The sequence below is a fragment of the Melozone crissalis genome, unplaced genomic scaffold, assembly GCF_028551555.1.
Source record: "Melozone crissalis strain CALT ecotype California unplaced genomic scaffold, PUWL_Pcris_2 ptg000032l_1, whole genome shotgun sequence".
Taxonomy (NCBI): domain Eukaryota; kingdom Metazoa; phylum Chordata; class Aves; order Passeriformes; family Passerellidae; genus Melozone; species Melozone crissalis.
The window spans coordinates 129,836-156,028 of NW_026535810.1; the positions used below are offsets into that span (position 1 = coordinate 129,836).

A 26,193-nucleotide genomic window follows, 5' to 3' on the forward strand; every position below is an offset into this window, starting at 1 on the left:
CGGGTCCCCGCCAGGGGGGCTCTGACTTTGCACAAGCGCATCCCTCCCTGCCTGCCCCTGCCCCTGCCCCGAGCCTCGGACGCGGCCGCCGCCGCCCTTGGCTCCCGCAGCTCCTCCCGGGGGGCTCCGGTTCTCCCGAGGGTCTCCCGCAGCCCCTCCCGGCTCTCCCGGGGGGCTCCGGTTCTCCTGGGGGGCTCCAGCATCCCCTCCCGGTTCTCCCGAGGGTCTCCCGCAGCCCCTCCCGGTTCTCCCGGGATGCTCCCGCAGCCCCTCCCGGCTCTCCCGTGGGGCTCCGGTTCTCCCGGGGGGCTCTTGCACGCCCGTGCCTTGCACGCTTGTGGGGGGTGACCCCCCATATGTGCCCCCCCCTCGCTGTCCCCGAAGTGCTGCTGGCCTCACCGAGTGCCTTCCCCCCGCCCCGCCTCGCAGACACTCCGCTCGCCACCTCCCTGTCCCTTTGTCCCTTGTCCCCAAACTCCCTGGGACACGTCCCGGCCCATGGGGACACGTCCCTGCAGGCCGGCACACGCTCGGCAATGGGTGCGGGACCCCTCTGCTTTATCCGGGGGGGCTGGGGGAGCTCATTGCACCCCCTCCTCACCCCAAACCCCACGGGGGTCTCCCCCTTCAAACCTCAGACACCATGGATGTCTCCCCCTCCTCACCCCAAACCCCACCGGGGTCTCCCCCCTCTAACCCCATGTGGGTCTCCCCTCCCCTGCCGACCCCAGACCCCTCTTGCTGTTCTCGCAGCTTTGCCTTTTTTGGGGGGGGGGGGGGGGGTGCAGCGCTTCAGGCCGTGTTCCCCCCATCCCATCCCCGCCCTGGGGGTCGCTGTCCCGCCCCGCGGGGTTAAATTATTCCGAGTTTCGGTGTTTCGGTGTCGAGTCCCGGCGTCCGGTCGGTACCGGGGTTGGCTGGGGAGGGGGTCCCGCGCCCCCAGCCCCCCAGCCGGCCCCCAAACCCCCCCTCACTTCCTCGCCGGGGCCCAATAAAGGCTCGCTCTGGGATTTGTAACCTCGTATCCCCTCCGTGGTCCCCTCCGTGCCGTGGCTGCCGCGATGGGGGAGTGGGCTGGGGTTTGGGGGCTTTTGGGGCAAAAAGAGGACGGGGGAGGGGGGAATGATGTATTTGGGGATCAGGAGGTGATGGAGGGGTAATGCTGGGATTGGGGTGGGCGCAGAGCCCCCCAAAACCTTCGGGAAAGGCTCAAATTCCCCCAAAACGCCCCAGAAAGGGGCCTGGGAACCCCCAGGGGTTGATGGGAGCCCCGGTTATGCAAATTAGCGCCGGTGCGTCAGCGGGGGCGGGGTTAGCCGGAGAGAGGCGTGGCCTAAAGCAGAGAGGACGCTGATTGGCCGAGAGGCGAGAGGTGATTGATAGCGGGGCGGGCAGCATTAACGTCTCGGAGAGGCGTGGCTCTCATTGATTGACGGCGGGGCGTGCAGCATAACTACCCTAAGGGGCGTGGCTCGCACTGATTGGCAGCGGGGCGGGCAGCATTAACTTTACTGAGGGGCGTGGCTCGCGCTGATTGACAGCGGGGCGTTAAGCATAACTCCCGCGAGAGGCGTGGCTCGAGGTGATTGACAGCGGGGCGTGCCGAACGATGAAGACGGATTGGCACGGGGAGGGGCGGGGTTTACTGTATAACGGACACTGATTGGTCACGGTTCGTTGATTGACGGCGGGTGTGTTGTTTGCGCGCGGCGCGGCGGGGGCGGGGCCGCGGCCGGGCCCGGGGGCTCGGGGGGCTCTGAGGGGACCCTGAGGGGGCGTTGAGGGGACACCGAGGGGACACCGAGGGGGCACCGAGGGGACCGCGGTGCCATGAGGCTGCTGCGGTGCCTCGGGAAGCGCGCGGCGCTGGCCGGCGTCCCCACCTACATCGAGCACTTCAGCAAGTTCTCGCCGTCGCCGCTCTCCATGAAGCAGTTTCTGGACTTCGGTAAATAAAGGAAACCCCCCCGGCCCAGCCCCGGGACCCCCACCCTGCTCCGGCACTGGGACACCCCTCGTGTCCCCTCAGCCCCCCCTCGGCGGGGACACCGGTGTGGGGGTGGTGCTTGGGGAGGGAGCTCCGTGGGCACCCCCGGGAATTCCCGACCCCCTTTCCAAGGAATTCCCTCCCACACCCCCCCGGTAAGCCCTGACCCCCTCCCCAGGGAGTTTCTCCCCTCCCCACCCCGTAAATCTGGGGGCTCTGGGGTCTGCCCCCCCTCAGTGGGTGTGTGGGTAACCCTGACCCCCCAAATATCCCGTTGTTATCGGGGTGAGGGGATTTAACGGCACCCCCCGGGTGAATAAGTGGGGTTGGAACGTGGTTTCCTCATAGGCCACTTTTGGGGGTGTCCCCTCTGCCCCCCAGACCCCCTCGTTTGGGGCACATCCTGACAGCCCCACTGTGAGGGACCCCCGGCCCTGCACCTGCCTGGCCCCCACAGGTGGGCAGCTGGGACCCCCCAATGTCCCCAAGGATGGGGATGTCACCCCATGGCTGTCACCCAGCCTTGCCCTGCTCCCAGACAGGGGCTGGGGGCTGCATTTGGGGTCCCCCCTGTCCCCCCAGCTCCATCCCAGTGTCCCTTGTCCCAAGGGATCTGCCCCTCCCGGCCTTTGGGGTCAGATGTGCCCCCCTGCCCAGCTCCTGCTTGGGGACCCCTCTCCGTGTCTCTGGGGACCCCTGGGCCTGCTCTGGGTCCTGGTGCTGGCCCAGCTCCCTCTCCCCTCCCAGCTGCTCTCGGGGGTCTCCCAGCCCCAGTTTGGGCTGTCCTGGGTTGCCCACCCAGTGGGCTGAGCCCTGTCCCCACCCTGTCCCCTGCAGTGTCCCCCAGTGTCCCCAAACCCCTCACACCCTCCCCAGCCGAGCAGGACCTGCTGCTGTCCCCTGTCCCCGCTGCCAGAGGCGTGGCTCTGGGGGGCTCACCCGTGTCCCCTCCGTGTCCCCATGTGTCCCCAGGCTCCAGCAATGCCTGTGAGAAGACCTCGTTTGCCTTCCTGCGCCAGGAGCTGCCCGTGCGCCTCTCCAACATCATGAAGGAGATCAACCTGCTCCCGGACCGGGTGCTGCGCACGCCCTCCGTGCAGCTGGTGCAGAGCTGGTCAGTGTGGCCTTGGGGACACGGGGACACTGCCACGGGGCTGCTGGCACTGCCACCCACGGTCCCGGGCAGCTGGCACTGGGGCCTGCTGCTGGAGGTGCCACCACTGCCACTCACCTGGGGTCCCACTGCTACAGGTCCACTTGTTGTCACCCTCCTGGATCCCCTGCACAGCTCCTGTTGCTGCCACAGCTCCTGTCACCACCCCCGGGGGTTCTGCTGTCACCTCACCGTGTGTCCCACAGCTGTCACCAGCTGTCCTCCCCTGCTGGCACGGGGGCGACACAGGCAGGGCACTCCCTAGCTGGTGCCACCCCTTGGGTGACACAGTCCACTCCTGTGCCAGAGGGGTGTCCCCAGCCAGCTGGGGGGACACCAGTGCTTCCAACTCCCCACAGGATGTCCCTGTCCTGGGCAGGTCTGAGTGTCCCTTTAAGTGCCATGTCCCCATGCCAGTGCCAGCAGCGTGACCCTTCTCTTGGCCACCACGTGACACGTTGTTTGTCCAGTGTCTTGGGCTGCTGCCAGCAGGATCTGGCCGTGCCAGGGGGTCAGGCCGTGCCAGAGGGTCTGGCTGTGCCACCTCCATCACAGCCCCAACCCCATCAGAGGGGCCGTGTCCCCAGCTGTCCCCAAGTGCCAGCAATGCAGTGGGACAGTGATCCCTGGTGCAGCAGACTTTGGGGTGGGGGCCCGGGCTGAGGGGTGCTGACCCCTGGCCCTGTGTGGTGTCACCTGGGCTGTCCTCTCAGTTTGGGGTGCCAGCTGTGGGTGTCCCCCCAGGTACGTGCAGAGCCTGCTGGACATCATGGAATTCCACGACAGGGACCCCGAGGACCAAGCCACGCTGGGACAGTGAGTCAGGAGTGTCCTTGTCCCCATTCCCCGGGTGTCACCTCCCCCCTGAGCCGCGCTGGTGTCACCCAGGGCCACCCCAAAGCGCCCCCATTCCGGTGCTACTGGAGCCACTCCGGGTTTTCCAGTGCCCCCAGCTCGTGGGGAATCCTGGCCTGGATCGGGGCTGTGCCCGGAGCGGTGTCCCCAGCGTGTCCCTGTCTCTGTCCCCAGGTTCACCAATGCGCTGGTGACGATCCGGAACCGGCACAACGACGTTGTCCCCACCATGGCCCAGGGGGTGATCGAGTACAAGGAAACGTACGGGGACGATCCCGTGTCCAACCAGAACATCCAGTACTTCCTGGACCGCTTCTACCTGAGCCGCATCTCCATCCGCATGCTCCTCAACCAGCACAGTGAGGGGCTGGGGGCTGCCTGCCCTGGGGGGCCCTGAACCCCCTGAGTGTCCCCAGGGGTCTGTGCTGAGGGTCCCCATCATCACTTGGTATCCCTAGAGTGTCCCCCCAGCCCCAGGGTTCTGTCCTGAGGGTCCCCACCAGCCCCAGGGGTCCCCACCAGCCCCAGGGGTCTGTTCTAAGGGTACCCATCAACCCCAGGGATCTGTCCTGAGGGTCCCCATCAACCCCAGAGGTCTGCCCTGAGGGTCCCCAACAACCCCAGGGATCTGTCATGAGGGTCCTCACCAGCCCCAGGGGTCTGTGCTGAGGGTCTCCATCATCACTGGGTGTCCCCAGAGGGTCCCTGCCAACCCCAGGGGTCTGTCCTGAGGGTCCCCACCAACCCCAGAGGTCTGTCCAGAGGGCCAGGGGTCTGTCCAGAGGGTCCCCACCAACCCCAGGGGTCTGTTCTAAGGGTACCCATCAGCCCCAGGGATCTGTCCATGAGGGTCCCCACCAACCCCAGGGGTCCCCACCAGCCCCAGGGCTCTGTCCTGAGCATCCCCACCAACCCCAGGGGTCTGTCCTGAGGGTCCCCATCAACCCCAGGGGTCTGTCCCAGGGGTCCCCACCAACCCTAGGAGTGCATCCTGATGGTCCCCATCAACCCTGAGGGTCTCCACCAACCCCAGGGGTCTGTCCCAGGGGTCCCCACCAACCCTAGGAGTGCATCCTGATGGTCCCCATCAACCCTGAGGGTCTCCATCAACCCCAGGGGTCTGTCCCAGGGGTCCTCCCAGCCCCAGGGAGCTCCCCAAGGTTGTCCCTGCTCAGAGAGTCCGCTACTAACCCCAGGAGGGTGTCCTAAAAGTCCCCATCATCACTGGGTGTCCCCAAAATGTCCCCACCAGCTCCAGGGGTCCATCCTGAAGGTCCCCACCAACCCCAGGGATGTGTCCTGAGCGTCCTCACCAACCCCAAGGGTCCATCCTGAGGGTCCCCACTAACCCCAGGGTTCCTCTCTTGAGCATCTCCCTGGTGTCAGATGTTTCCCCCCACAGCCCCTGGGTGCCCTGGGGGTGTCCCTGGGGTGTCCCCAGCTCGTTGTCCCCTCCCCAGCCCTGCTCTTCGATGGCAGCACCAACCCCGCGCACCCCAAACACATCGGGAGCATCGACCCCCACTGCAACGTGGCCAACGTGGTGAGAGGTTGGTGGGGTCTGGGGGGGTCTGGGGTCCCACCCCACAGCATCTGGGGGCAGTTTGGGGGTGGGGGGTGCTTGAAAGCCCCCCCTGGCACCACTCATGTCACAGGTTTGGGGTGGCCTCAGCCACACTCTCCCCTGAGCTGTGCAGTCGCTGCAGGAGACCCCAGGAATGGGGAGTGTCTGGGGGTGGGGGGACCCCAAAGGCTGCCCCTGTTGGTCCTGGGGGTGCTGAGCCCTCTGTCCCCCCCTTTGCCAGATGCCTACAACATGGCCAAGCTGCTGTGTGACAAATACTACATGGCCTCACCCGAGCTGGAGATCGAGGAGGTCAACGGTGAGGGGACAGTGACAGTGGGGGGACAGTGGCAGTGAGGGGACAGTGGGGGCCTGGGCAGGGGGATCACGGGTGGCTCCTTTGGGGTTGGGGGCTCTCAGGTGGCTCCTTTAGGGCTGGGGGCTCTCAGGTGTCTCCTTTGGGGTTGGGGACCCTGGGGCAGGGGGATTTTTATGTGGCTCATTCTGGGGTGAGGGTCCCCATTCCGGGGGGTTCTCAGCTCCTTTAGGGTTGGGCCATACTGGGTTTGGGGGTCCCTGTGGTGGGGGGTTTTCGGGTGACCCATTTAGGGCTGGGGCACGTTTGGGGTCAGGATTGTCCCCACCAATCCCAATGTCCCCCTCACCCAGCCTGCAACGCGGAGCAGCCCGTGAGCATCGTCTACGTCCCGTCCCACCTGTACCACATGCTCTTCGAGCTCTTCAAGGTAGCCCAGCCCTTTGGGGGGGTCTGGGGGGGCTCTGGGGGACCCCGTGACCCCCTCCTGGGGCTCTGTGTCCCCAGAATGCCATGAGAGCCACGGTGGAGAGCCACGAGAACAGCCCCCGGCTGCCGGCCATCAGGGTGATGGTGGCCCTGGGCCAGGAGGACCTGTCCATCCGGGTGAGGGACCCCAGCCCTGTCCTGGGGGGGGTGTCAGGACCTGTCCATCCGGGTGAGGGACCCCAGCCCTGTCCTGGGGGGGTGTCAGGACCTGTCCATCCGGGTGAGGGACCCCAGCCCTGTCCTGGGGGGGTGTCAGGACCTGTCCATCCGGGTGAGGGACCCCAACCCTGTCCTAGGGGGGTGTCAGGACCATCTGGGTGAGGGACCCCAACCCTGTCCTGGGGGGGGTGTCAGGACCTGTCCATCCGGGTGAGGGACCCCAGCCCTGTCCTAGGGGGGTGTTAGGACCTGTCCATCCGGGTGAGGGACCCCAGCCCTGTCCTGGGGGGGTGTCAGGACCTGTCCATCCGGGTGAGGGACCCCAGCCCTGTCCTGGGGGGGTGTCAGGACCTGTCCATCCGGGTGAGGGACCCCAACCCTGTCCTGGGGGGGTGTCAGGACCTGTCCATCCGGGTGAGGGACCCCAACCCTGTCCTGGGGAGGGACCCCAGCCCACCCCGGGGGATGGCAGAGTGTGGGGAGGGGTCACAGGGACGGGGTTGTCACCTGCTCTGGTGTCCCCAGATGAGCGACAGGGGCATGGGGGTGCCCCTGAGGAAGATCGAGCGGCTCTTCAGCTACATGTACTCGACAGCCCCCACCCCCCAGCTGGGCTCCGGGGGGGCCCCCCTGGTACGTGACACCCCCCCAGGGGTGGGGGGCCTTCGTGGGGAGGGGGAGAGGGAAAGGGGAATGAAGCTGAGGGGGATTAGGGGCGTTTGAGGGGGCTGGAGTGGCTTGGGGAGGTTTGGGGACCTGGAGTGACAGGGGGTGCTTTGGGGGTGACATGGGGAGGTTTGGGGGGTGGCTGGAGTGGCCTGGGAGTGTTTTGGGGGGTGATTGAGGTGGGCTGGAGTGGCACTGGGAGGTTTGGGCTTGGTCTGGCACCTTTTGGGGACATTTGGTGGTGTGGGGGTGCTTGGGAGTGGCACAGGGACACTTCAGTTGGCTTGATGTGATGAGGGAACCTTTGGGGTGGCATGGTGACCCTTCAGGGTGGTGTGGAGACACTTTGGGGTGGCATGGGGACACTTTGAGGTGACAGTGGGATCCTTTGGAGTGTCATGGGGACACTTTGGGGTGGCATGGGGACACTTTGAGGTGACAGTGGGATCCTTTGGAGTGTCATGGGGACACTTTGGGGTGGCATGGGGACACTTGAGGGTGGCATGGTGACACTTTGGGGTGGGAGTGGGACCCTTTATGGTGGCATGGGGACACTTTGGGGTGTCTTGGGGATACTTGGGTGTGGCAGTGGGATCCTTTATGGTGGCATGGGGACATTTTGGGTTGGCAGGGTGCCCCTGTGGCTATTCTGGACCCCCTTTGACAATGCCACCATGCCCGCTGGCAGTGCCAGTGACACTCCTGGCACTCCTGGGGCACTGTGGGGAGACCGGGGGTGCTCTGTGGGTGCTCCCCCAGCCCTTGGGGACCCCCCACCCCAATTCCCTGCCTCCCCCAGGCCGGCTTTGGCTACGGACTGCCCATCTCCCGCCTCTACGCCAAGTACTTCCAGGGGGACCTGCAGCTCTTCTCCATGGAGGGCTTCGGCACCGACGCCGTCATCTACCTGAAGGTGGGTGCCTGTCGCCAGACTGACCCCGGGGGGGGGGTCAGCACCCTCGCTGAGCCCCCCGTGCCCCCCAGGCGCTGTCCACGGACTCGGTGGAGCGGCTGCCCGTGTACAACAAGTCGGCGTGGCGGCACTACCAGGCCAGCCAGGAGGGCGGGGACTGGTGCGTGCCCAGCACAGAGCCCAAGAACACCTCCACCTACCGCGTGCCCTGAGCCCCCCCGGGCCTCCCCCGGGCACCGGGACCCCTCAGCTGCACCCGTGAGGGGTCCCTGAGTGCCCCAGGGGTGGTTGGCATCCCGGTTCTTTGGGTTCTTGGGGAGTGTGGGATGTGAGGGTGTCGCGGTGTCCCCGCCTTGGTGGCACTTAGGGATGGGGCTGGAGGGGTTGGAGCAGTGCCTGTTGTTCCCTCACTGCCCCCCAAAGCTCCCACCTGCCCCAGGGGTGCCCCCATCCTAGCAAGGGACTGCTCCTGTTCCAGTAGGACCAGCAGCACTTCCCTGCACCCACAGCCCTGATGGGGTGGGGGGATCTGAGCCCCTCTCCCTCCCTCCCTCCCCATGTTCCTGTCCCTGCTCCCCCTCTCTTATTGCACTACTGAGCTGTCCCCACCCCCCACTTGCTGTGATCTATTCGACCCCCCCCTCCCATTCCCCAAATTCCCCCAGACCCCTCCCCACTGTCAATAAATCGGATGTTGACTGAACCCCTGTGGTGTTTGGGGTCCTGGTGCCTCAGTTTCCCCCCTCCAGCCTTGGAAGGGGGCTGAGCCTTCAGTCCTGGGGTGGCACTTGGGGACAGGGGGAGCTGCTCTGTGCCCCCAGTCAGGTGACACCGGTCACTCCAGTTTGCACTGGCCCTTGATACCCTTTTATTTCCTGGGGTGGCCTCGGGGGGCCGCGTTGGGGGCTGGGGGGGGGGGCGGGGTTCACTCCCTGCCCCCCATTTGGGGGTGCCCGTGTGTGAGGGGGGGGTCGGGCCGTGCCCTGTCCCCTCCTGTGCCAGGGGTGCAGGGTCGGGAGGGGCTGGGACCCCTCGGGGTGGTGACAGGGGGGGTGGCAGGACGGGCTGGGGGTGTCCCAGTGCCCTCTGCATCCCGAAAGGGGCCGGGCCGGTGTCCCTTGGCCGTGCCCCGTGTGTGTCCCCGGGGTGTGCTGTGTGTGGGGATGGGGTGCGGGACCCCCCGGTTTTCAGCTGCGCCGCTGCTCCTGCTCCGCCTTTTTCTTGTGCTTGTCGCGCTGCTTGTCCGCCTTGTCCCGGGCCTTGCGCTCCCGCTCGGCCGCCGCGCTCAGCTCCTTCAGCCGCCGCTTGAGCACCGCGCGGTCCTGCGAGCTGCCCACGCCCAGCGCCTGCGGCACCGCGGGCTGGCACGGGCACCCCGGGACGGAGCCTCCCCGGCAGCGGCTCCTTGGGGTGCCCACAATGCCCGTCCCTCCCTTGGGGTGCACAGAACCGCCCGTCCCTTTCTTGGGATCCCCACAACGCCCGTGCCTCCCTTGGGGTGCCCACAATGTCCGTGTCTCCCTTGGGGTGCCCAGAACCGCCCGTCCCTCCCTTGGGGTGCCCACAATGCCCGTGCCTCCCTTGGGGTGCCCACAATGCCCGTCCCTCCCTTGGGGTGCCCACAATGCCCGTGCCTCCCTTGGGGTCCCCAGAACTGCCCGTCCCTCCCTTGGGATCCCCACAATGCCCGTGCCTCCCTTGGGGTCCCCAGAACCGCCCATCCCTTCCTTGGGGTGCCCACAATGCCCGTGCCTCCCTTGGGGTGCCCACAATGCCCATGTCTCCCTTGGTGTGCCCAGAACCGCCTGTCCCTCCCTTGGGGTGCCCACAACGCCCGTGCCTCCCTTGGGGTGCCCAGAACCGCCCGTCCCTTTCTTGGGATCCCCACAATGCCCGTGCCTCCCTTGGGGTCCCCAGAACCGCCCATCCCTTCCTTGGGGTGCCCACAATGCCCGTGTCTCCCTTGGGGTGCCCACAATGCCCATGTCTCCCTTGGGGTGCCCAGAACCGCCCGTGCCTCCCTTGGGATCGTCCCTTGGGGTACCCGGGTGTCCCAACCCATGGAGAGGCCAGCTCGGACAACGGGGTTTGGATACCCATGGAAACCCAGTTTGGGGCACCCTGACCCATCCCAGATCTTCCTGCCCCACTAAATTCCTCCCTTTGGGGCACCCCGAACCCTCACAGCCCTTCCTGCCCCATGGAACTGGGGTGCCCTGAACCCTCCCCGCCCTTCCTGCCCCATGGAATTGGGGGACCCAGAACCATCCCGGCCCTTCCTGCCCCATGGAATTGGGGGACCCAGAACCATCCCAGACCTCCCTGCCCTATGAAAACCCCCTTTGGGGTACTCAGAACCCTCCCAGATCTTTTTGCCCCATGGAATTGGGGAATCCCAGACCATCCCAGCCCTTCCTGCCCCATGGAATTGGGGAACCCCAGACCCTCCCAGCTCTTCCTGCCCCACACAATCCCCCCCTGGAGCCCCCAGAGCCTCTCTCCCTCCATCTTTTGGGGTCCCTGGAGCCCCCCCGGCCCCGCACCTTGAGCTTGGTCCCATCGAGCAGCAGCAGGCGGGGCCCGTCCACGCCGCGCTCGGCGAATTCCCGCACGTAGCGCTCCAGGCCCAGGCTCTGCAGCCACTGCCCCACCTGGCCGCACGTCCAGCCCGCGGCCGCGCCCGCCGGCTCCTCCAGCAGCTGCGCACGGGGGTCAGACGGGGGTCCCCGGGGCACCGGGGTGGGCGCAGCCCCGGCCCCGCGGCCCCCGCGCCGCTCTCACCTCGTCCGAGGACTGCGACAGCGTGTGGTACGGGTACGAGCACTTGGGGGGGCCCGGCAGGCGCGGGCTGGCGCTGGATGGGGGCGAGTCCTCGCTCAGCTCCGAGTCCTGGGCAGCGGGAGGGGCAGGGATGGGACCCCAGAGCCACCCCAGCAACCTCCAGAGCCACCCCTGTTACCCCCAGTGACACCCAGAGCCACCCTGGTGACACCCAGAGCCACCCCAGTGACAACCAGAGGCACCCCAGTGACAACCAGAGGCACCCCACAGCCCCCAGTGGTCCTCAGAGCCACCCCAGAGCCCCCCAGTGACACCCAGAGAGACCCCAGCAACCCCCAGAGCCACCCCACAGCCCCCAGTGACACCCAGAGCCACCCCAGAGGCACCCCACAGCCCCCAGTTGGCTGCCAGCCCCCTCAGAGCATTGATTCCTGTAAAGCCACCCTAACCTAAAGGATTTTATACACCCCCAATTCCTGTTCTGACTCTACAGGGCTCTGACACCCCCACAAAGCCCCCCTGGCCCTGTGGGGCTTCGAGTCCTCTCCCTGACCCTATGGGGCTTTGGCTCTGTCCCCAGAGCTGGTGTCACCCCCTCTCTTACAGCCCATGGGGTCCCCAGGCCTGTCCCCATGTCAGGGCTCACCTGTGAGGCGGATTTGGGGGGGCTGAGCCCCTCGTGCCGGGGGGAGCCCGCGGGGGACGCGGGGCCGGGCGAGCCCCGGGCGCTGTCCGAGAACCAGGAGAAGGGCAGGAACGGGGACCCCGAGGGGCGGCCGGGGCCCTCTGACACATCCCTGGGGACACAGCAGGGTCAGGGGTGTCCCCAGGTGTCCCCAGGCTGTCCCCACGTGTCCCCCTGTCCCGGGGCAGTCCCTCACCTGCTGCCCATGGACAGGCGGTTGCTGCTCTTCTCCTTGCGGCTCTTCCCAGAGGATGCCCGGCGCAGGGTCACCCTGGGGACGGGGGTGGTGACCTGATGGCTGGGGCACCAGGACCCCCTCCATCCATCCATCCATCCATCCGTCCATCTGTCCATCCATCCATGGATCCATCCATCCATCCATCCATCCATGGATCCATCTGTCCATCTATGGATCCATCCGTCCATCCATCCATCCATCCATCCATCCATCCATCCATCATCCATACACCATCCATCCATCCATCCATCCATCCATCCATCATCCATCCATCCATCCATCCATCCATCCATCCATCCATCCATCATCCATCCATCCATCTATCATCCATCCATCCATCCATCCATCCATCCATCATCCATCCATCCATCCATCCATCCCTGTCCCTCCCCCCTGCCCAGGCCGAGCTCTCACCCCAAATCCAAGAATTTCCTCCTCGTTTTCTTATCGAGCCCCACGGTCGGGCTGGCGGGCGAGGGGGGGCTCATGTCCCGGCTGTCATCTGCAGGGGTGGCACCGGGCTGTCACCCTCTGTCCCCCCCAGGTGTCCCCAGGGTCTGGGGGGGGTTCTCACCTTCGCTGTGCTGCCGGGGCCGGGGGTGGCGGCGGGCAAAGCCGGGGGAGCTGTCAGAGCTGGGGCAGAACTGGGGCGCGGGGGGTCCCGAGAGCCCCTCCTGGGACGGGGTGTTGGTGAGGGGCCGGTAGCGGCTGAGGGGGGACGTGGGAGCCGGGGGGTCCCCTAGGCCCGGCCGTGCCACCCCTGGCTCGAAGGAGAAGCCGTCGGTGCGGGAGAAGGGCGAGGGGGCCGGGGGGCTGCCCTCGCCCTCGGTGCCCTGCGGGGGCACGGGCAGGGGTCAGAGCCCATGTCCCCCAGACCACCTCCCCTGTCCCCAAACACGCCATCCTCCAACCCATCCTTGGTGTCCATGGTGCCCCTCAGGCCTGTCCCTGGGATCTCTGGTGTCCCCAATCCCTGTGTCATCTCCAGTCCTTGATGTCCCCCGAGTCCATCCCTGGTGTCCCCAGTCCCTGTGCCCCCGAGCCCTGGTGTCCCCTGAGTCCATCCCCGGTGTCCCCAATCCCTGGCACTCCCAGCCCCGCTGTCCCTCAAGTCCATCCCTGATGTCCCCAATCCCTGTGACCCCCCCAGCCCTTGATGTCCCCTGAGTCCATCCCTGGTGTCCCCAATCCCTGTGACCCCCCCAGCCCTTGATGTCCCCTGAGTCCATCCCTGGTGTCCCCAATCCCTGTGACCCCCCCAGCCCTTGATGTCCCCTGAGTCCATCCCTGGTGTCCCCAATCCCTGTGACCCCCCCAGACCTGGTGTCCTCTGACTCTGTCCCTGGTGTCCCCAGCCCCTGTGACCCCCCGGACCATGTGTCCCCAATCCCTGTGACCCCTCAGTTCCTTGTCCCCTGAGTCCATCCCTGGTGTCCCCAGTCCCTGTGAGCCCCCAGCCCTTGATGTCCTCCAAGGCCATCCCTGAGGTCCCGAATCCCTGCGACCTCCAGCCCCACTGTCCCCTGAGTCCATCCCTGGTGTCCCCAGCCCCTGTGACCCCACATGCCCGGTGTCCCCATGCCCCCCGGCCCCTGTCCCGTCTCACCGCGGCCTCGGGCCCCTCGTCGCCCTCGGTGGAGCTGGCGCTGTCGCGCAGGCGGGAGCGCGAGGGCCGCTGGCGGCGGCCGCGGGCCAGGAGCCGGGCGCGGGCCTTGTGCAGGCTGCTGTCCAAACGCGGCGTCTCTGGAACCACAGCGGTAAAATCTGCCCGTGACAGAGACACCGGGGCAGAGAGAGACAGACGGACGGACACACGGACAGACAGCGGGACGGCGTGGGGTGGGAGAGAGCGGGAACGCGGGGGTGGACATGGAGGGATGGACATGGAGCGAGGGATGGATGGATGGATGATGGATGGATGATGGATGGACGGATGGACGGATGGATGGATGGATGGATGGATGGATGGATGGATGGAGGGAAGGATGGATGGATGGATGGATGGATGGATGGATGGAGGGAAGGATGGATGGATGATGGATGGAGGGAAGGATGGATCCATGGATGGATCCATGGACAGACAGATGGGAGATGGAGGGAGGGATGAGCAGGGAGAAAGGGACAGGGAAGCGTTGGAGGCAGGTGGACAGACAGGGAAGGCCAGCCCAGTGGAGAGGGGACAGAGGGACAGAAGGACAGGGACAGGGCGGGAGAGTCAAAGGGCAGGTGGGCAGTCCCAGGAAGACAGGAGGGGGCACAAGGAGAGGGGAGCATTGGGGACATGGATGGGGCACCCCAGTGGGGCGGGACAGGGGACAAGGGGACAGAGAGAAGTGTTCAAAGAGATGGCCCAGCACGGGGACAGAGGAGTGGGTGACCCTGAGGACAGAGTGTCCCCGTCACCCAGGGGGGACACGCTTTGCCCAGGTGCCACCGGGATCCCCCCAATATCCCCATCCTGCTCTGAGCCCTGCACCCCAACCCCACCCGAGGTCCCTGTGTCCCCAGGTCCCTGTCACCCCCTGCACACCCCTGTGCCCCCTGTCCCCCATGTCTGAGTGCCCTGGATGTGTCCCCATGTCCTTGTCACCCCACACCCTCTGTGTGTCCCCATGTCCCCTTCCCCACGCACATCCCCGTGTCCCCAAGCCCACACTGTCCCCAAGCCCGGACACAGGAGGACACTGAGGGTGGGTGGGGACCCACGGGTGGCTCTGCACCCCCAGGGGGGCTCTGCACCCCAGGCCCCCCCTGGAACAGGAACTCACCAAAAACCTCGTCCGTGTCCTGCAGCTTGGAGACCGACATGGTGGGACAGGGCTGGGGACAGAGGGGACATCAGGGGAGGGACAGGGCTGGGGACAGAGGGGACATCAGAAGGAGGGACAGGGCTGGGGACAGAGGGGACATCAGGGGAGGGACCAGCCCCTCTGTGCCTCCCATGGGAAGGGAGCTGGGGATCCCCGCTGCAGAGCGGCCGGGAAGGGGTTAAATCCCCCCGCCCCCGGGGCTCGGGGAGCCTCGGGAGGGGCGGGGGCTCCACGGGGCTCGGAGGCATCGGGGAGGGGGGATCAGCCCCGGGAGAGGCCGGTACCGGCGGGTGGGGGAGGCTGGACCGGGAATGGTGTCCCTGGGTGTGGCTGGACCCGAAATGCCGGACCGGGAATGAGTCTGGACCGGGAATATCGAACCGAGGGCATGGGGCTGTCCCGGGGGACGGGAGCTACCGGGAACGTAACGGGGCTGTGGCTGTACCGGGGCTGTACCGGGGCTTGGGTTATACCGGGGCTGTACCGAGACTATACTGGCGCTGTACCGGGGCTATACCGGGGGCTGTACCGGGGCTGGGGCTGTACCGTGACTATACCGAGGCTGTACCGGGGCTCTACCGAGTCTATACCGGGGCTGGGGCTGAACCGGGGCCGTACCGGGGCTGTACCGTGACTATACCGAGGCTGTACCGGGGCTGTACCGGGGCCGCTGTCCGGGGTGACGCCCCGCCCGATCCCCCCCTCCCCACTCACCCGCGCTCCTCGGGCATCCTGCTCGGCCCCGCTCGCCTCCCGCCGGGCCGGGCTCGGGGCCGGTGGGAGCGGAGGGCGCTGCCGAGCCGCCCCACCGGGCCGGGGGCCGCGGGGGGGGCACAGGAACCCGGAAACGGCGGGGGCGGCGGGGGCGGGGTCTGCCCCGCCCGGAACGAGCCCGGGGCTGAACGGACACCGGGGATGGGGACACCGGGACCCGGGGGACAGCGAACACACCGGGGATGGGGACACCGGGGATGGGGACACCGGGACCCGGGGGACCGCGAACACACCGGGGATGGGGACACCGGGGATGGGGACACCGGGACCCGGGGGACCGCGAACACACCGGGGTGCTGAACGGACACCGGGGATGGGGACACCGGGACCCGGGGGACAGCGAACACGAGCCCGGTGCTGAACGGACAGCGCCGGGGGGCACTGAGGGCACGGCCACACCGGGCACGAAGGGACGGACGCGCGTCGGTGCTGAAGGGACAGCGACCGGCGGGACACGGGCACGGCCACAGCGGTGCCACCAGCGTCCCCAAGTGTCCCCCAGTGCCCACCAACCCAGGGGATCCTCCCAGTGCGCCCCCGCACCGTGCCCAGCTCTCCCAGTGCCGCCCAGTCCTTCCCAATCACCCCCAGTGCCTCCCAGTGTCCCCCATCCAGCCCATTCCCCATGCCCCCCACTTCTTCCCACCACCCCAAATCACTCCCAGTCCTTCCCAACCCTCCCAGTGCCTCCCAGTTCCCCCCCATCCTTCCCAGTCCCCCAATTCTTCTCACCCTCCCCAGTGCCCCCCACCCCTTCCCACTCATTGCCGTGACCCCAAATAATTCCCCACATTCCCTCCCCCCTCCCCAGTGCCCCCCACCCCTTCCTACGACCCCAAATGATTCCCCACATCCCCCCCACCCTCCCCGATGCCCCCCGGGCCCATCCGCCGGCAGGAGGATGCGGGGGGCGAGGCCGAGCCCGCATTTGTGGGGCGGGGGTCTCGTTTATGGGGCGGGGGCGGCGTTTTTGGGGCGGGGGCGGCGCCGGGCGCGGAGAGCGGGAGCGGTGCTACATAGGTACATTATATATAGTATATACACCCACAGGTACACGTGTGAGATTAAATAACCCCGGCCCCCCCCGGGGCTCGCGCTCCCCGGACCCCCCCCCCCCATTAAATAGCCCCCTCCCCCCTCCCCGAAGTGGCTCCAATCCAGTCGGACCCCCCGGCCCCGCCCCCCCCGCCCCCTCCCCGCGCGCCCCCCCCGCCTCCCCTTCCCAGTATAACCAGCTCTGGCTCCCAGTTGCCCCCACATCCAGTTACTGTCGGAGACTCGGGGGCGGGGGGGGCAAAATAGAAATGAAAATCAAAGGGCGGGACCCCCCCGGCCCGGCTGGGGGCGGCCGGAGCTTGGGGGGTGTCCCGGCCCCAGAGAAATGCCGTGATTTTGGGGGGGGGGGGGTTATTTACAGGTGAGGAGGGGGAGCATCGCCCCCACCCCAGAGGGGACCCCCCCCGTGTGTCCCCCCCGCCCGGGGAAGGCGAAAGCCCCAGGCTGGGGGGGGGGCGTTGGTGGGGCTGGGGGTCTCCCCATAGAGGGGCGCCAGGCAGCCCCCCATTCCCGGGGGGGGCAGCGGGGCTGGTGCCCCCCATCCCCTGCGGGCTTGGCAAAGGCTCGGGGGTGCCCCCTGCCCGGCGATGGTGGCACTGAGGGGTCGGGGGGGGGACACTCGGGGTCCCCCCCCCATGGCGATGGTCCCGGGGTCACCTCGATGTGGGGCTGGGGGTGAGTCCGTGGTGGGGGGGGGTGCGGAGCAAAGACCCCCCCGGCCGTGCTCCGGTGAGTCCCGAGAGGAGGAGCTGGGTCTGGGGGGGCTCCCAGCGTCCCCCCCAGCATGGCTCACATTATTTGGGGATTTGAGGGGGGGGCATCGTCCTGTGCGCCCCCCCCAGATGTGCCAGCTGTGTCCGGGGGCGGGGGGGTCACGTCGAGGGGAGGGGGAGGCCTGGGGGGGGCCGCGCCCCCCCCGCGGGTCCATCACGTCACCACGAGACTCACACTGGACACAGACACGAACGCGGGGTGTCCCCCCCCCCCGGACCCCCCCGTCCGTGCCCCCGAGGGGGGTGGGGGGCACCAGGAGGCCTTGGCGGGGTCTCACCCCCCCCCTCCCCCCGGGGAAGGGCTGGGATGGGGCGGGGGGGCAGGGCCGGGGGTGGGGGGGGGGATGTGAAGGGGGCCCCCCCAGGATCGCTGCGGTTTTTGAGGGTGGTTTAGGTCGGGTTGGAATTTTTCAAAGTCTGCAGCTTGGCCTCCAGTTCGGAGATCTGAAAAACAGCAAAGGGGACAGGTCTCAGCGGGGGGGGCCGGGGGGGGACACACACCGGGCTGGGGGGGACACGGGGACACGCATGGGGACAGGGGACACGGTGGGGGGGGGGGGGCACAGCCATGGGGACAAGGGGGGCAGGACATGGGGGGGTGGCACCGGGGGGACAGGGATGGGGCACAGAGATGGCAGGCGGGGGACAGGGGGGAAAGAGGGACACGTGGGGGGCAGACTGGGGACACTGGGGCTGGGGGACACATGGGGGTGACTGGGGGACACACCGGGGACACACGGAAGTGACTGGGGGGCACATGGGGGTGACTGGGGGACACACAGAGGTGACTGAGGGACACACTGAGGTGACTGAGGGACACACAGAGGTGACTGGGGGACACACAGAGGTGACTGAGGGACACACTGAGGTGACTGGGGGACACACTAGAGACACACAGGGGTGACTTGGGGACACACTGGGGTGATTGGCGACACACAGAGGTGACTGTGGGACACATGGGGGTGACTGAGGGACACACGGGGGGCACAGGGATGGGCTGGGATGGGCAGGGGGCTGCAGGCAGGTGCTGGGTGAGTCTCTGTGGGATGCCAGGGGACATTTTGGGGGGTGATGGAGGTGGCTGAGTGGGAGGGGGGGGCTCTGCTTGGGGACCTCCCCGCTGTGCCCTGGTGCCCCCCGGCCGGGCAGGGCTGGCCCCTCCCCGGTGACCCCCCCGGCGGGATCCTTTGGGATCCTTTGGGATCCGCTCTGCCCCGCAGGACCCGTGGGGGATCCAGCATGACCAGCATGGGATCCCAACGGGAGCGCCGGGCCCCGTGCTCAGCACCGGCCATTGGGATCTTTTGGGATCCCCTGGGCTCAGTGCCGGTCACTGGGACCCCCACACTCGGTGCCAGTCACTGGGATTCCCTGGATCCTCCACACTTGGTTCTGGTCACCGAGATCCCTTGGGATCCCCTGTGCTTGGTTCCGGTCACCAGGATCCTTTGGGATCCCCCACGCTCGGTTCCGGTCACCAGGATCCTTTGGGATCCCCCACGCTCGGTTCTGGTCACCGGGATCCTTTGGGATCCCCCGTGCTCAGCGCCGGTCCCCGGGATCTCCCGCGCTCGGTGCCCATCACCGGCACCCTGTGGATCCTCCAGGCTCGGTTCTGGTCACCAGGACCCTGCAGAGCCGGGATCCACTGCTGGGGAGATCCCTCTCGCCCCTCAGGGCACGTCAGGCCCCAGAGCTGGAGCCCGGGCAGATCCGCTGCGATCCAGAGCGGGATCCAGGCCCGGGAGGAGGCTCAGGACACCCAAGAAGATCCCGAGCAGATCCCCAGCAGATCCCCAGCAGATCCCCAGCAGATCCAGGGCAATCCAGCGGCAGGAGCAGCAGGGTCCGGTGGGAGCAGATCCCCCACGGTCCGGTGTGGGATCCGTGGCTCAGTCCGGAGCTCCGGGGCCGCCCGTTGGGGTCTGGCGGCCGATCCCGAGCGGATCCCGGGATCCATCACTGGCACGGCGGGGCCGGGCAGGGGGTCAGGGACATCCCGCGTCCCGGCGCCCCGTGCCCACCTTCTCCTGCAGCTTCTCCATCTCCTCCTTGTGCGCCAGCTCCGACTCCTCCAGCACCCGCCGCTGCGCCGTCTCCTTCTTCAGGAACTCGATCTCCCTGCGGGGATTGGCGCCGTGGGTGCCCGTCCCCAGCCAGGGCACATCCCAGGGTTTGGGTGGCAGGGCAGGACCCTGCTGGGCGGGTTGGGGTGCCCGGGGATCCCCCAGAGGATGGGCCATGCTCAGGAAGGAGCTGGTGCGCCATGGATCATGGGATCCTGGAAGGGCTGGGCTCAAAGCTCGTCCTCTGTCCCAGGGTGCTCCTAAGATGGATCCGTGCCAAGGGGAAGGTCCCTGCCAGTGGACAAAGGGTGCCCAGAAGGATTTGGGACCTCAGGGATGGGTCTGAGTCAAGGGGAAGGAGTTGGTTCCCCAGGGTGAGCCCATGCCCAGGGAAGGTTCAGAAGGAAGGACACAGGGTGCCAGGGAGGGTTTGGCACCTCAGGGAGGTGTCCCTGCCCAAAGGACGGTCTGTGCCCAGGGACAGAGGGTGCCACAGAGGGGTCAGAGCCCCTCGAGGACTCCACACCAAGGGCACAGGGACAGGGGCTGCCTGGGGATAGACCCATGGCCAGGGATGGACTCATAGCCAGGGATGGATGCACAGCCAGGGATGGATCCATGGTCAGGGATGGATCCACAGCCCAGGGGATGGCTCAGCCCAGTGTCCCAGTCTGTGCCCAGGGACAGGGGTGCCCGGGGCAGTGTGGGACACCCTGGGGACAGGTCCCTTCCCGAGGGGACACCGGGAGCTGCCCTCACTTCTGCTGGTACTCCTTGATGAGCCGCTTGGCCTTGCTGTACTTGCGCTCCAGGGTCTGGTACTGGGCCTGGGTCTCCTTGAGGTGCTCGTCCACGGCCTGGCACAGGTTCTGGGCCTCCATCCAGTAACCCTCCAGCTTCTCCATGCGCTCCTTGTTCTCCTCCACGCTCTGCTCCAGCTGGGCCTTCTCGGCCCTCCAGCGCGCCTTCTCCTGCTCCAGGCACTGCAGCTGGGGACAGCGGGGTCACCACGGCGTGTGGCACAGCCAGGGAGCGGGGTGGGACATGGCACAGTCAGAGATGGGACGTGGCACAGCCAGGGGACAGGCAGGACATGGCACAGCCAGGGATGGGACATGGGACAGCCAGGGGACAGGGTGGGACATGGCATAGCCAGGGGTGGGACGTGGCAAAGTCAGGGATGGGACATGGCACAGCCAAGGGATGGGACGTGGCACAGCCAAGGGATGGGACGTGGTGCAGTGTGGCATGACATGGCACAGCCAGGTGACAGGCAGGACAATGCACAGCCAGATGACAGGCAGGAGATGGCACAGCCAGGGGATGGGACATGGCACAGCATGGTAGGACATGGCACAGCCAGGTGACAGGACATGGCATGGCCCATGCAGGGCAGGTGCAGAAGGACATCCAGGGTGCCAGGGCAGCTGTCAGGGTGCCCCTCAGCCTTGGGCATCCAGGACCCCTCCTCACCTTCCTCTTGAGCTGCTGGATCTCAGCCTCGGTCACGGCGTGTTTGATCTGGAGCTGTGGGAGAGCCAGGGTGGGCACGGGGTGGGCACAGCCCCCCGGGCGGGCACCCCCTGCCCTCTCCAGCCCCTCCTCACCTCCTTGAACTTGTGCACCAGCTTCTCGGGGTCCATCTCCACGGGGGACAGCGCGTCCTCGTTCTCGGCCAGCTCGAACACCTCGATGGCCATCTCCCCGCTGGGGAACATGGGGCTCATCTCCTCCTCCTCGTCCGTGGCGTACTCCCCGGTCTGTGGGGGGGCACAGGGGCGGGGTTGGCACCTCTGGGTGCCCACCGTGCCACCCCCAGCCCTGCAGGGCGGCGCCGTGCCCTCACTCGCCTCCTCGTCATCCTCGGTGTACTGCGTGTAGCGCTGCTCCATCATCTCGCGCTGCCACCGCTCCTGCTCCAGTGTCTGCTGGATCAGCTGCGCCACCTCGCTCTGCTCGCCCGGCTTCTCCCGCCCGATCAGGAACCTGGGGGGCACCGCGGGTCAGGGGGGACACCCAGGGGACACCCAGGGGCACCGTGGGTCAGGGGGGACACCCAGGGGACACCCAGGGGACACCCAGTGGGGGGACACTCAGGGGGCACAGCCAGGGGACACCCAGGGGCACCGCGGGTCAGGGGGGACACCCAGGGGGCACAGCCAGGGGACACCCAGGGGGAGAGGCACAGCCAGGGGACACCCAGGAGGCACCGCGGGTCAGGGAGGACACCCAGGGGACAGCCAGGGGACACCCAGTGGGGGGACACTCAGGGGGCACAGCCAGGGGACACCCGGGGGGGGACACCCAGGGGACACCTCTGATGCCCTTTGCAGGGGACACCCCTACAGCTCTCCCAGGAGCAGCGAGTTCAGGGAGCGAGGATGAGTTGGGAGCACTTTGGGGTCACCAGGGTGGCACTTTGCGGGGAGATGGGGACAGGCTGTGGGGCAGGGATCCCCAGGATTCCAGGGGTGGCACAGCCAGGGGACAGCCCTGCAGCTGTCCCAGGAGTGGCAGGTTCAGGGGGTGAGGATGAGTTGGGGCCAGGCTGTGGGGCCAGGCTGTGGGGCAGGGATCCCAGGGGTTCAGCACAGCCTGGGGAGGGTCTCAGTGCTCCCACCCCCCCAAATCCCAGCTCATACCTGACCCTGCCCTTGGTGTTCCTGAGCACGGAGGCAGCGAAGCTCTGCGTGACGCCCACCAGGCTGGTGCCATCCACCTCCACGATCAGGTCGTTCACCTGGATCCTGGGGACAAGGGCACCCTCACAGCCCCTGCCCAGCCCCGGGGCAGCCCTGGCAGCCCTGCCCCGCTGCCCCCAGCCGTACCTGCCGTCCCGGTGCGCTGCCCCTCCTTCCGTCACCGTCTTGACGAAGATCCCCAACTTCTCCAGGCCCATGTCGGCCCCCGCGCCCATCCCGATGATGCTGATGCCGAGCCCCTCCGAGTCTGCGGGCACACAGAGCCGTGTCCCGCCGGGCTGGCACCTCCGGGCCGCCCTGGGCACGGCCCTGGGGGCGGCACCCACCTTTCTCCAGCTCCACGGGGAACAGGTCGAGCCTCTCCACCCTCTTCTCCAGCTCGTACTCGGCCGAGGCCGCCATGGGATCCACGTCCTCATTGCGGCGGTCGTAATCCTCGTTGGAGTAAGTGCTGAACACCTGGGGGCACCAGGGAGGGCTCAGCCAGGGGGGGAACAGCCCACAGGAGCCCCCCAGGATGGAACCGAGCCCTTGGAGAACCCCGAATGGTGACAGGGGGGAGATGGGAAGGACAAAGGGGGTGAGTGAGGGTGGCTTGGGGACAGGGGACGGTGCCAGGACACCCCAAAGCCTCCCTGGCTGGGAAGGACAAAGGGGTGAATGAGGGTGGCTTGGGGACAGGGGACGGTGCCAGGACACCCCAAAGCCTCCCTGGCCGGGCTGGGATGGGCACCAGGCTGCTGTGGCCAGGCTGCAGCCATGCCCTGCTCCCTGGGGGCGGTGGGGAGGGGCTGGCCAGGCCTGGCAGATGTCCCCGGAGGGGCCCCAGCCCCTCGGTGCCGCCAGGGAGGGGATTAGGGATCACACAGCACGGGATAAAGCCTGGCCACAAAGGGAATTAGGGCCCAGTGTCAGGGGACAAAGGCTGGTGACACCCACGGACGGGCAGGAGCCACCGTGTGGCACCCAGGGGTGACCGGGAGGAGCAGGGTAGGGGACAGAATGTCCCCCTGGTCACAACGATGTCCCCCTGTCACAGGAAATCCCTTGGGGGGGTCCCATGCTGTGCCCCCCATCCTGTCCCTGGGTCCTGGGGGATTTGGGATTGGGGGGGGGTCTGCAGTGGGGAAGGGGCTGCAATGTGCTGGGCTGGGGGGGGGGGTCCCTAATGTCACTCACCTTCCCCTCCACAGTGGGTTTGGGGGGCTCAGCATCACCCAGGCAGGGGCTTGGGGTGCTCTAACACCTGGGTGTCCACCCCACCTATCCCCATGTGCCCCCTCACAGCTGAGAGGCTTTGGGGTGAGCAGGGCACCCCAAAAATCCCATCAGTGGGGTGAGCAGAGCACCCCAAAAACTCCACCCATGGGGTGAGAAAAGCACCCCAAAATCTCCATCAGTGGGGTGAGCAGAGCACCCCAAAAACCCCTATCTGTGGGGTGAGCAGAGCACCCCAAAAACCCCATCCATGGGGTAAGCTGAGCACCCCAAAAACCCCCAACCATGGGGTGAGTAGAGCACCCCAAAAACCCCATTTATGGGATGAGCAGAGCACCCCAAAATCCCCATCCATGGGGTGAGCAGAGCATCCCAAAATCCCCATTTACGGGGTGAGCAGAGCACCCCAAAATCCCCATCCCCAGCCAGGGCGCCTTCCCAGGGCTGGGCTGGCACATCCCACGGGACCAGGGCCACCCTCCTGCTGCAGGCCCCCGTGTCCCCAGCCGGGCCATGGCGGTGTCTGTCCCCTGTCCCCGTCCCAGGTGGGGCCACCCACCCGCTCTGACTCAGAGCCAGAATATAGGCCGGCCTCTAAAAATAACCCGGCTCGGGCACAAAGCACCCTCTGCTGCTGCTGCTGCTGCGGCCGGGGGGACCCGACACCCCCAAAGAGCTGCACGGCCCCGTTATCCCCCCCTCTATCCCGGCTGGGGACCCCCGACCCCGCAGGATCCCCGCAAGGGAGAGGGGGTGATGCCGCCCACCCGGCCACGCTGCCGAGCACTTCCCCTTCCTCCCTTCCTCCCCTTCCTCCTCTGCCTCTCTTCCTGCCTTCCTCCCCTTCCTCCTCTGCCTCCACTTCCCCAAACCGTCCTGGGCACCGAGCACATCCCCCCCCCCGCCATTGTCACCGTGTCCCCAGGGACCCCCGGGCAGGGAGGAGCCCCCAGGGATTCCCCAGCCCCATTCCGGGGCATTTTGGGCATCCCCACCCAAAATACGGAGAGGTTTGGGCCCGGCCTGGGCACGACACGGCGGTGGCACTGGGTGCTGTGCTGGGTCCCAGTGCCACCTGTCACTGTCACACGGGGCCTGGGGGGTTCAAGCACAGCCCTTCATTAATCAGCTAATTAACCAGGCCCAGGCGCTGCTTCCCCCAGTGCAGGGACAGGGACAGGGACAGGAAGCCCTGTCCCATGGGGGGCACAGGGCATGGAGACACAGACCCCCAGCCCCTTTTTCTGTCCCTGCTAAAGGGGTGATTGTGTGGGGGTCACACAGCCCAGTCTGGGCTGCCCATCACCCTGGTGTACCCCTCATCCTGGGGTACCCATCACCCTGGGGTACCCCTCACCTTGCTACCCATCACCCTGATACCCCTCACCCTGGGGTATCCATCATCCTGAGGTACCCATCACCCTGAGGTACCCCTCATCCTGGGGTACCCATTACCCTGGTACCCCTCACCCTGGCACTCCTCATCCTGGGATACCCCTCACCCTGCAGTACCCCTCAATCCTGGGGTACCCCTCATCCTGGCCTGCCCATCACCCTGAGGTACCCCTCACCCTGGCACCCCTCACCCTGGCTGCCCTCCCTGCTCAGCCACCCCAATGCCCAGCCAGCCTCACCTGGATGGGGGCCGTGCTGAACTGGATCTTGCGGTTGGGCACGGGCTCCTCTTCCTCGGACAGCCCCGGGATCTCCACGCAGCCCGACTCGGGCTCGTACAGCCCTTCGGCCTCGTCCTCCTCCTCCAGCCCGCTGCCCCCCGAGTCCTCCCCGAGCCCGCTGTAGGCACTTATGTCCACCAGGTCGGCCTCGGAGAAGTCCTCCTTCTTGGCCTCCTCGGAGCCATCGCCCTCCTCCGCCCGCTCGCCCTTGACGCCCTCCTCGCCCGCAGCCACCCCCGAGCCCCCGTCCGGCCGAGGGGCTGCGGGGCCTTCATCCCCTTTGGCCGGCTGGGCCGCGGGCACCGCTTCACCCGCCGCTGCCTCCTCCTCCTCCTCCTCGCCCTCTCCGCTCTCCTCCACCTCCACGGGCTTGATCTTGCACACCTCCTGCACCCTCGGCGCGGTGGTCGCCTCCTTCTCCGCCGGCCGCCCGCTCTTGGCCGCTGCCTTCTCCTCCTCGGGCGGCCGGGCGCGGGCTGGGGTGGCACTGCCATCGCCGGTGCCATCGCCCCGCGTGCCGGGCGCGAACACCCTGGGCCGCTTGGCCACCGCCTTGGCGCCCAGCGGCGCGGCCGCCCGGCCCTGCGCCTTGTGCAGGTTGTTCCTCAGGTCGGCCTTCTCGAAGACGGCGCTGAGCTGGCTCACGGTGGGCGACACGGCGTCGGCGTCCAGCTTGTCCAGGGACTCGGTGCTGCCGTTGAACCTCACCACCACGTCCAGCTTGCGGTCCTGGAAGCCGGCGCGCTCCTTGCGCAGCAGCAGCTTGGTGCTGGTGGCCTTCTCCTGCGGGCTCCTCTCGAAGATCTTGCGGGTCTCCTGCAGCTTCGAGAAGGGTTTGTCGGGCTTGGAGTCGAAGCGGCTGACGCGCTCCGAGACGCTGGTGCCCAGCTTGAGGAGGCTGCCCTGGTCCACGCCATCGCCCAGGCTGCCGGCTCGGGGCAGGGAGAGCCGCACCGGCTTCTCCTTGGCCTTGGCCAGGTCGCAGGCGCCCTCGGGGCCGGGCGCCGTCCCCATCTGCAGGAACATGTTCTTGATCCGATGCACGTTGGAGCCATACTTCTTCCCGCGGCTCTTCTTGCCGTCCTCGCCGTCGGCCTCCTTTGTGGGCGCCAGGGCCTGGATGCTGGCCTCGTAGGCGTTCCGGTGCGGGGACGCGCTGCGCAGCCCCCCGGCCCCCGCCGCGCCCCCGGCCGAGGGGGCCCCCCCGGCCCCGCCGGCCTCGGTCCTCAGCATGGTCCCGGCGCCCGCATCGCTCGCCGCCACCGCCGCCGCTGCCCCCGGGCCCCGCGCCCGCTACCGCGCCATGGGCGGG

General features: G+C 67.5%; 3 protein-coding genes across 4 annotated transcripts; 1 reads left to right on the forward strand and 2 right to left on the reverse strand.

Annotated features, from left to right (window-relative positions):
• Window positions 1-1,788: 1,788 nt before the first annotated feature.
• Window positions 1,789-8,753, forward strand: PDK2 (pyruvate dehydrogenase kinase 2). Its single transcript, XM_054281488.1, has 11 exons — window positions 1,789-1,948; window positions 2,960-3,101; window positions 3,885-3,956; window positions 4,170-4,354; window positions 5,456-5,545; window positions 5,801-5,878; window positions 6,229-6,305; window positions 6,383-6,481; window positions 7,049-7,156; window positions 7,989-8,102; window positions 8,174-8,753. The coding sequence occupies exons 1-11, from the start codon at window positions 1,831-1,833 to the stop codon at window positions 8,312-8,314; spliced, it is 1,224 nt and encodes a 407-aa protein (XP_054137463.1). The 5' UTR covers window positions 1,789-1,830; the 3' UTR covers window positions 8,315-8,753.
• A 307-nt stretch (window positions 8,754-9,060) lies between these two features.
• SAMD14 (sterile alpha motif domain containing 14) lies at window positions 9,061-15,387 on the reverse strand. 2 transcript variants are annotated; one of them, XM_054281571.1, is made up of 10 exons: window positions 15,331-15,387; window positions 14,575-14,626; window positions 13,413-13,549; window positions 12,381-12,639; window positions 12,221-12,308; window positions 11,765-11,839; window positions 11,530-11,680; window positions 10,884-10,991; window positions 10,646-10,801; window positions 9,061-9,448 (listed from the first exon to the last, which is right to left on the reverse strand). In XM_054281571.1, the coding sequence occupies exons 2-10, from the start codon at window positions 14,612-14,614 to the stop codon at window positions 9,290-9,292; spliced, it is 1,173 nt and encodes a 390-aa protein (XP_054137546.1). In that variant the 5' UTR covers window positions 14,615-14,626; window positions 15,331-15,387; the 3' UTR covers window positions 9,061-9,289. The 2 variants fall into 2 exon arrangements, with proteins under 2 accessions (XP_054137546.1, XP_054137545.1); XM_054281570.1 differs by having other exon boundaries at window positions 13,413-13,570.
• Window positions 15,388-17,544: 2,157 nt separating this feature from the next.
• Window positions 17,545-26,114, reverse strand: PPP1R9B (protein phosphatase 1 regulatory subunit 9B). Its single transcript, XM_054281569.1, has 9 exons — window positions 24,840-26,114; window positions 22,314-22,446; window positions 22,114-22,234; window positions 21,928-22,032; window positions 20,893-21,271; window positions 20,759-20,812; window positions 20,045-20,274; window positions 19,244-19,340; window positions 17,545-17,663 (listed from the first exon to the last, which is right to left on the reverse strand). The coding sequence occupies exons 1-9, from the start codon at window positions 26,112-26,114 to the stop codon at window positions 17,610-17,612; spliced, it is 2,448 nt and encodes an 815-aa protein (XP_054137544.1). The 3' UTR covers window positions 17,545-17,609.
• Between the last annotated feature and the right edge of the window lie 79 nt (window positions 26,115-26,193).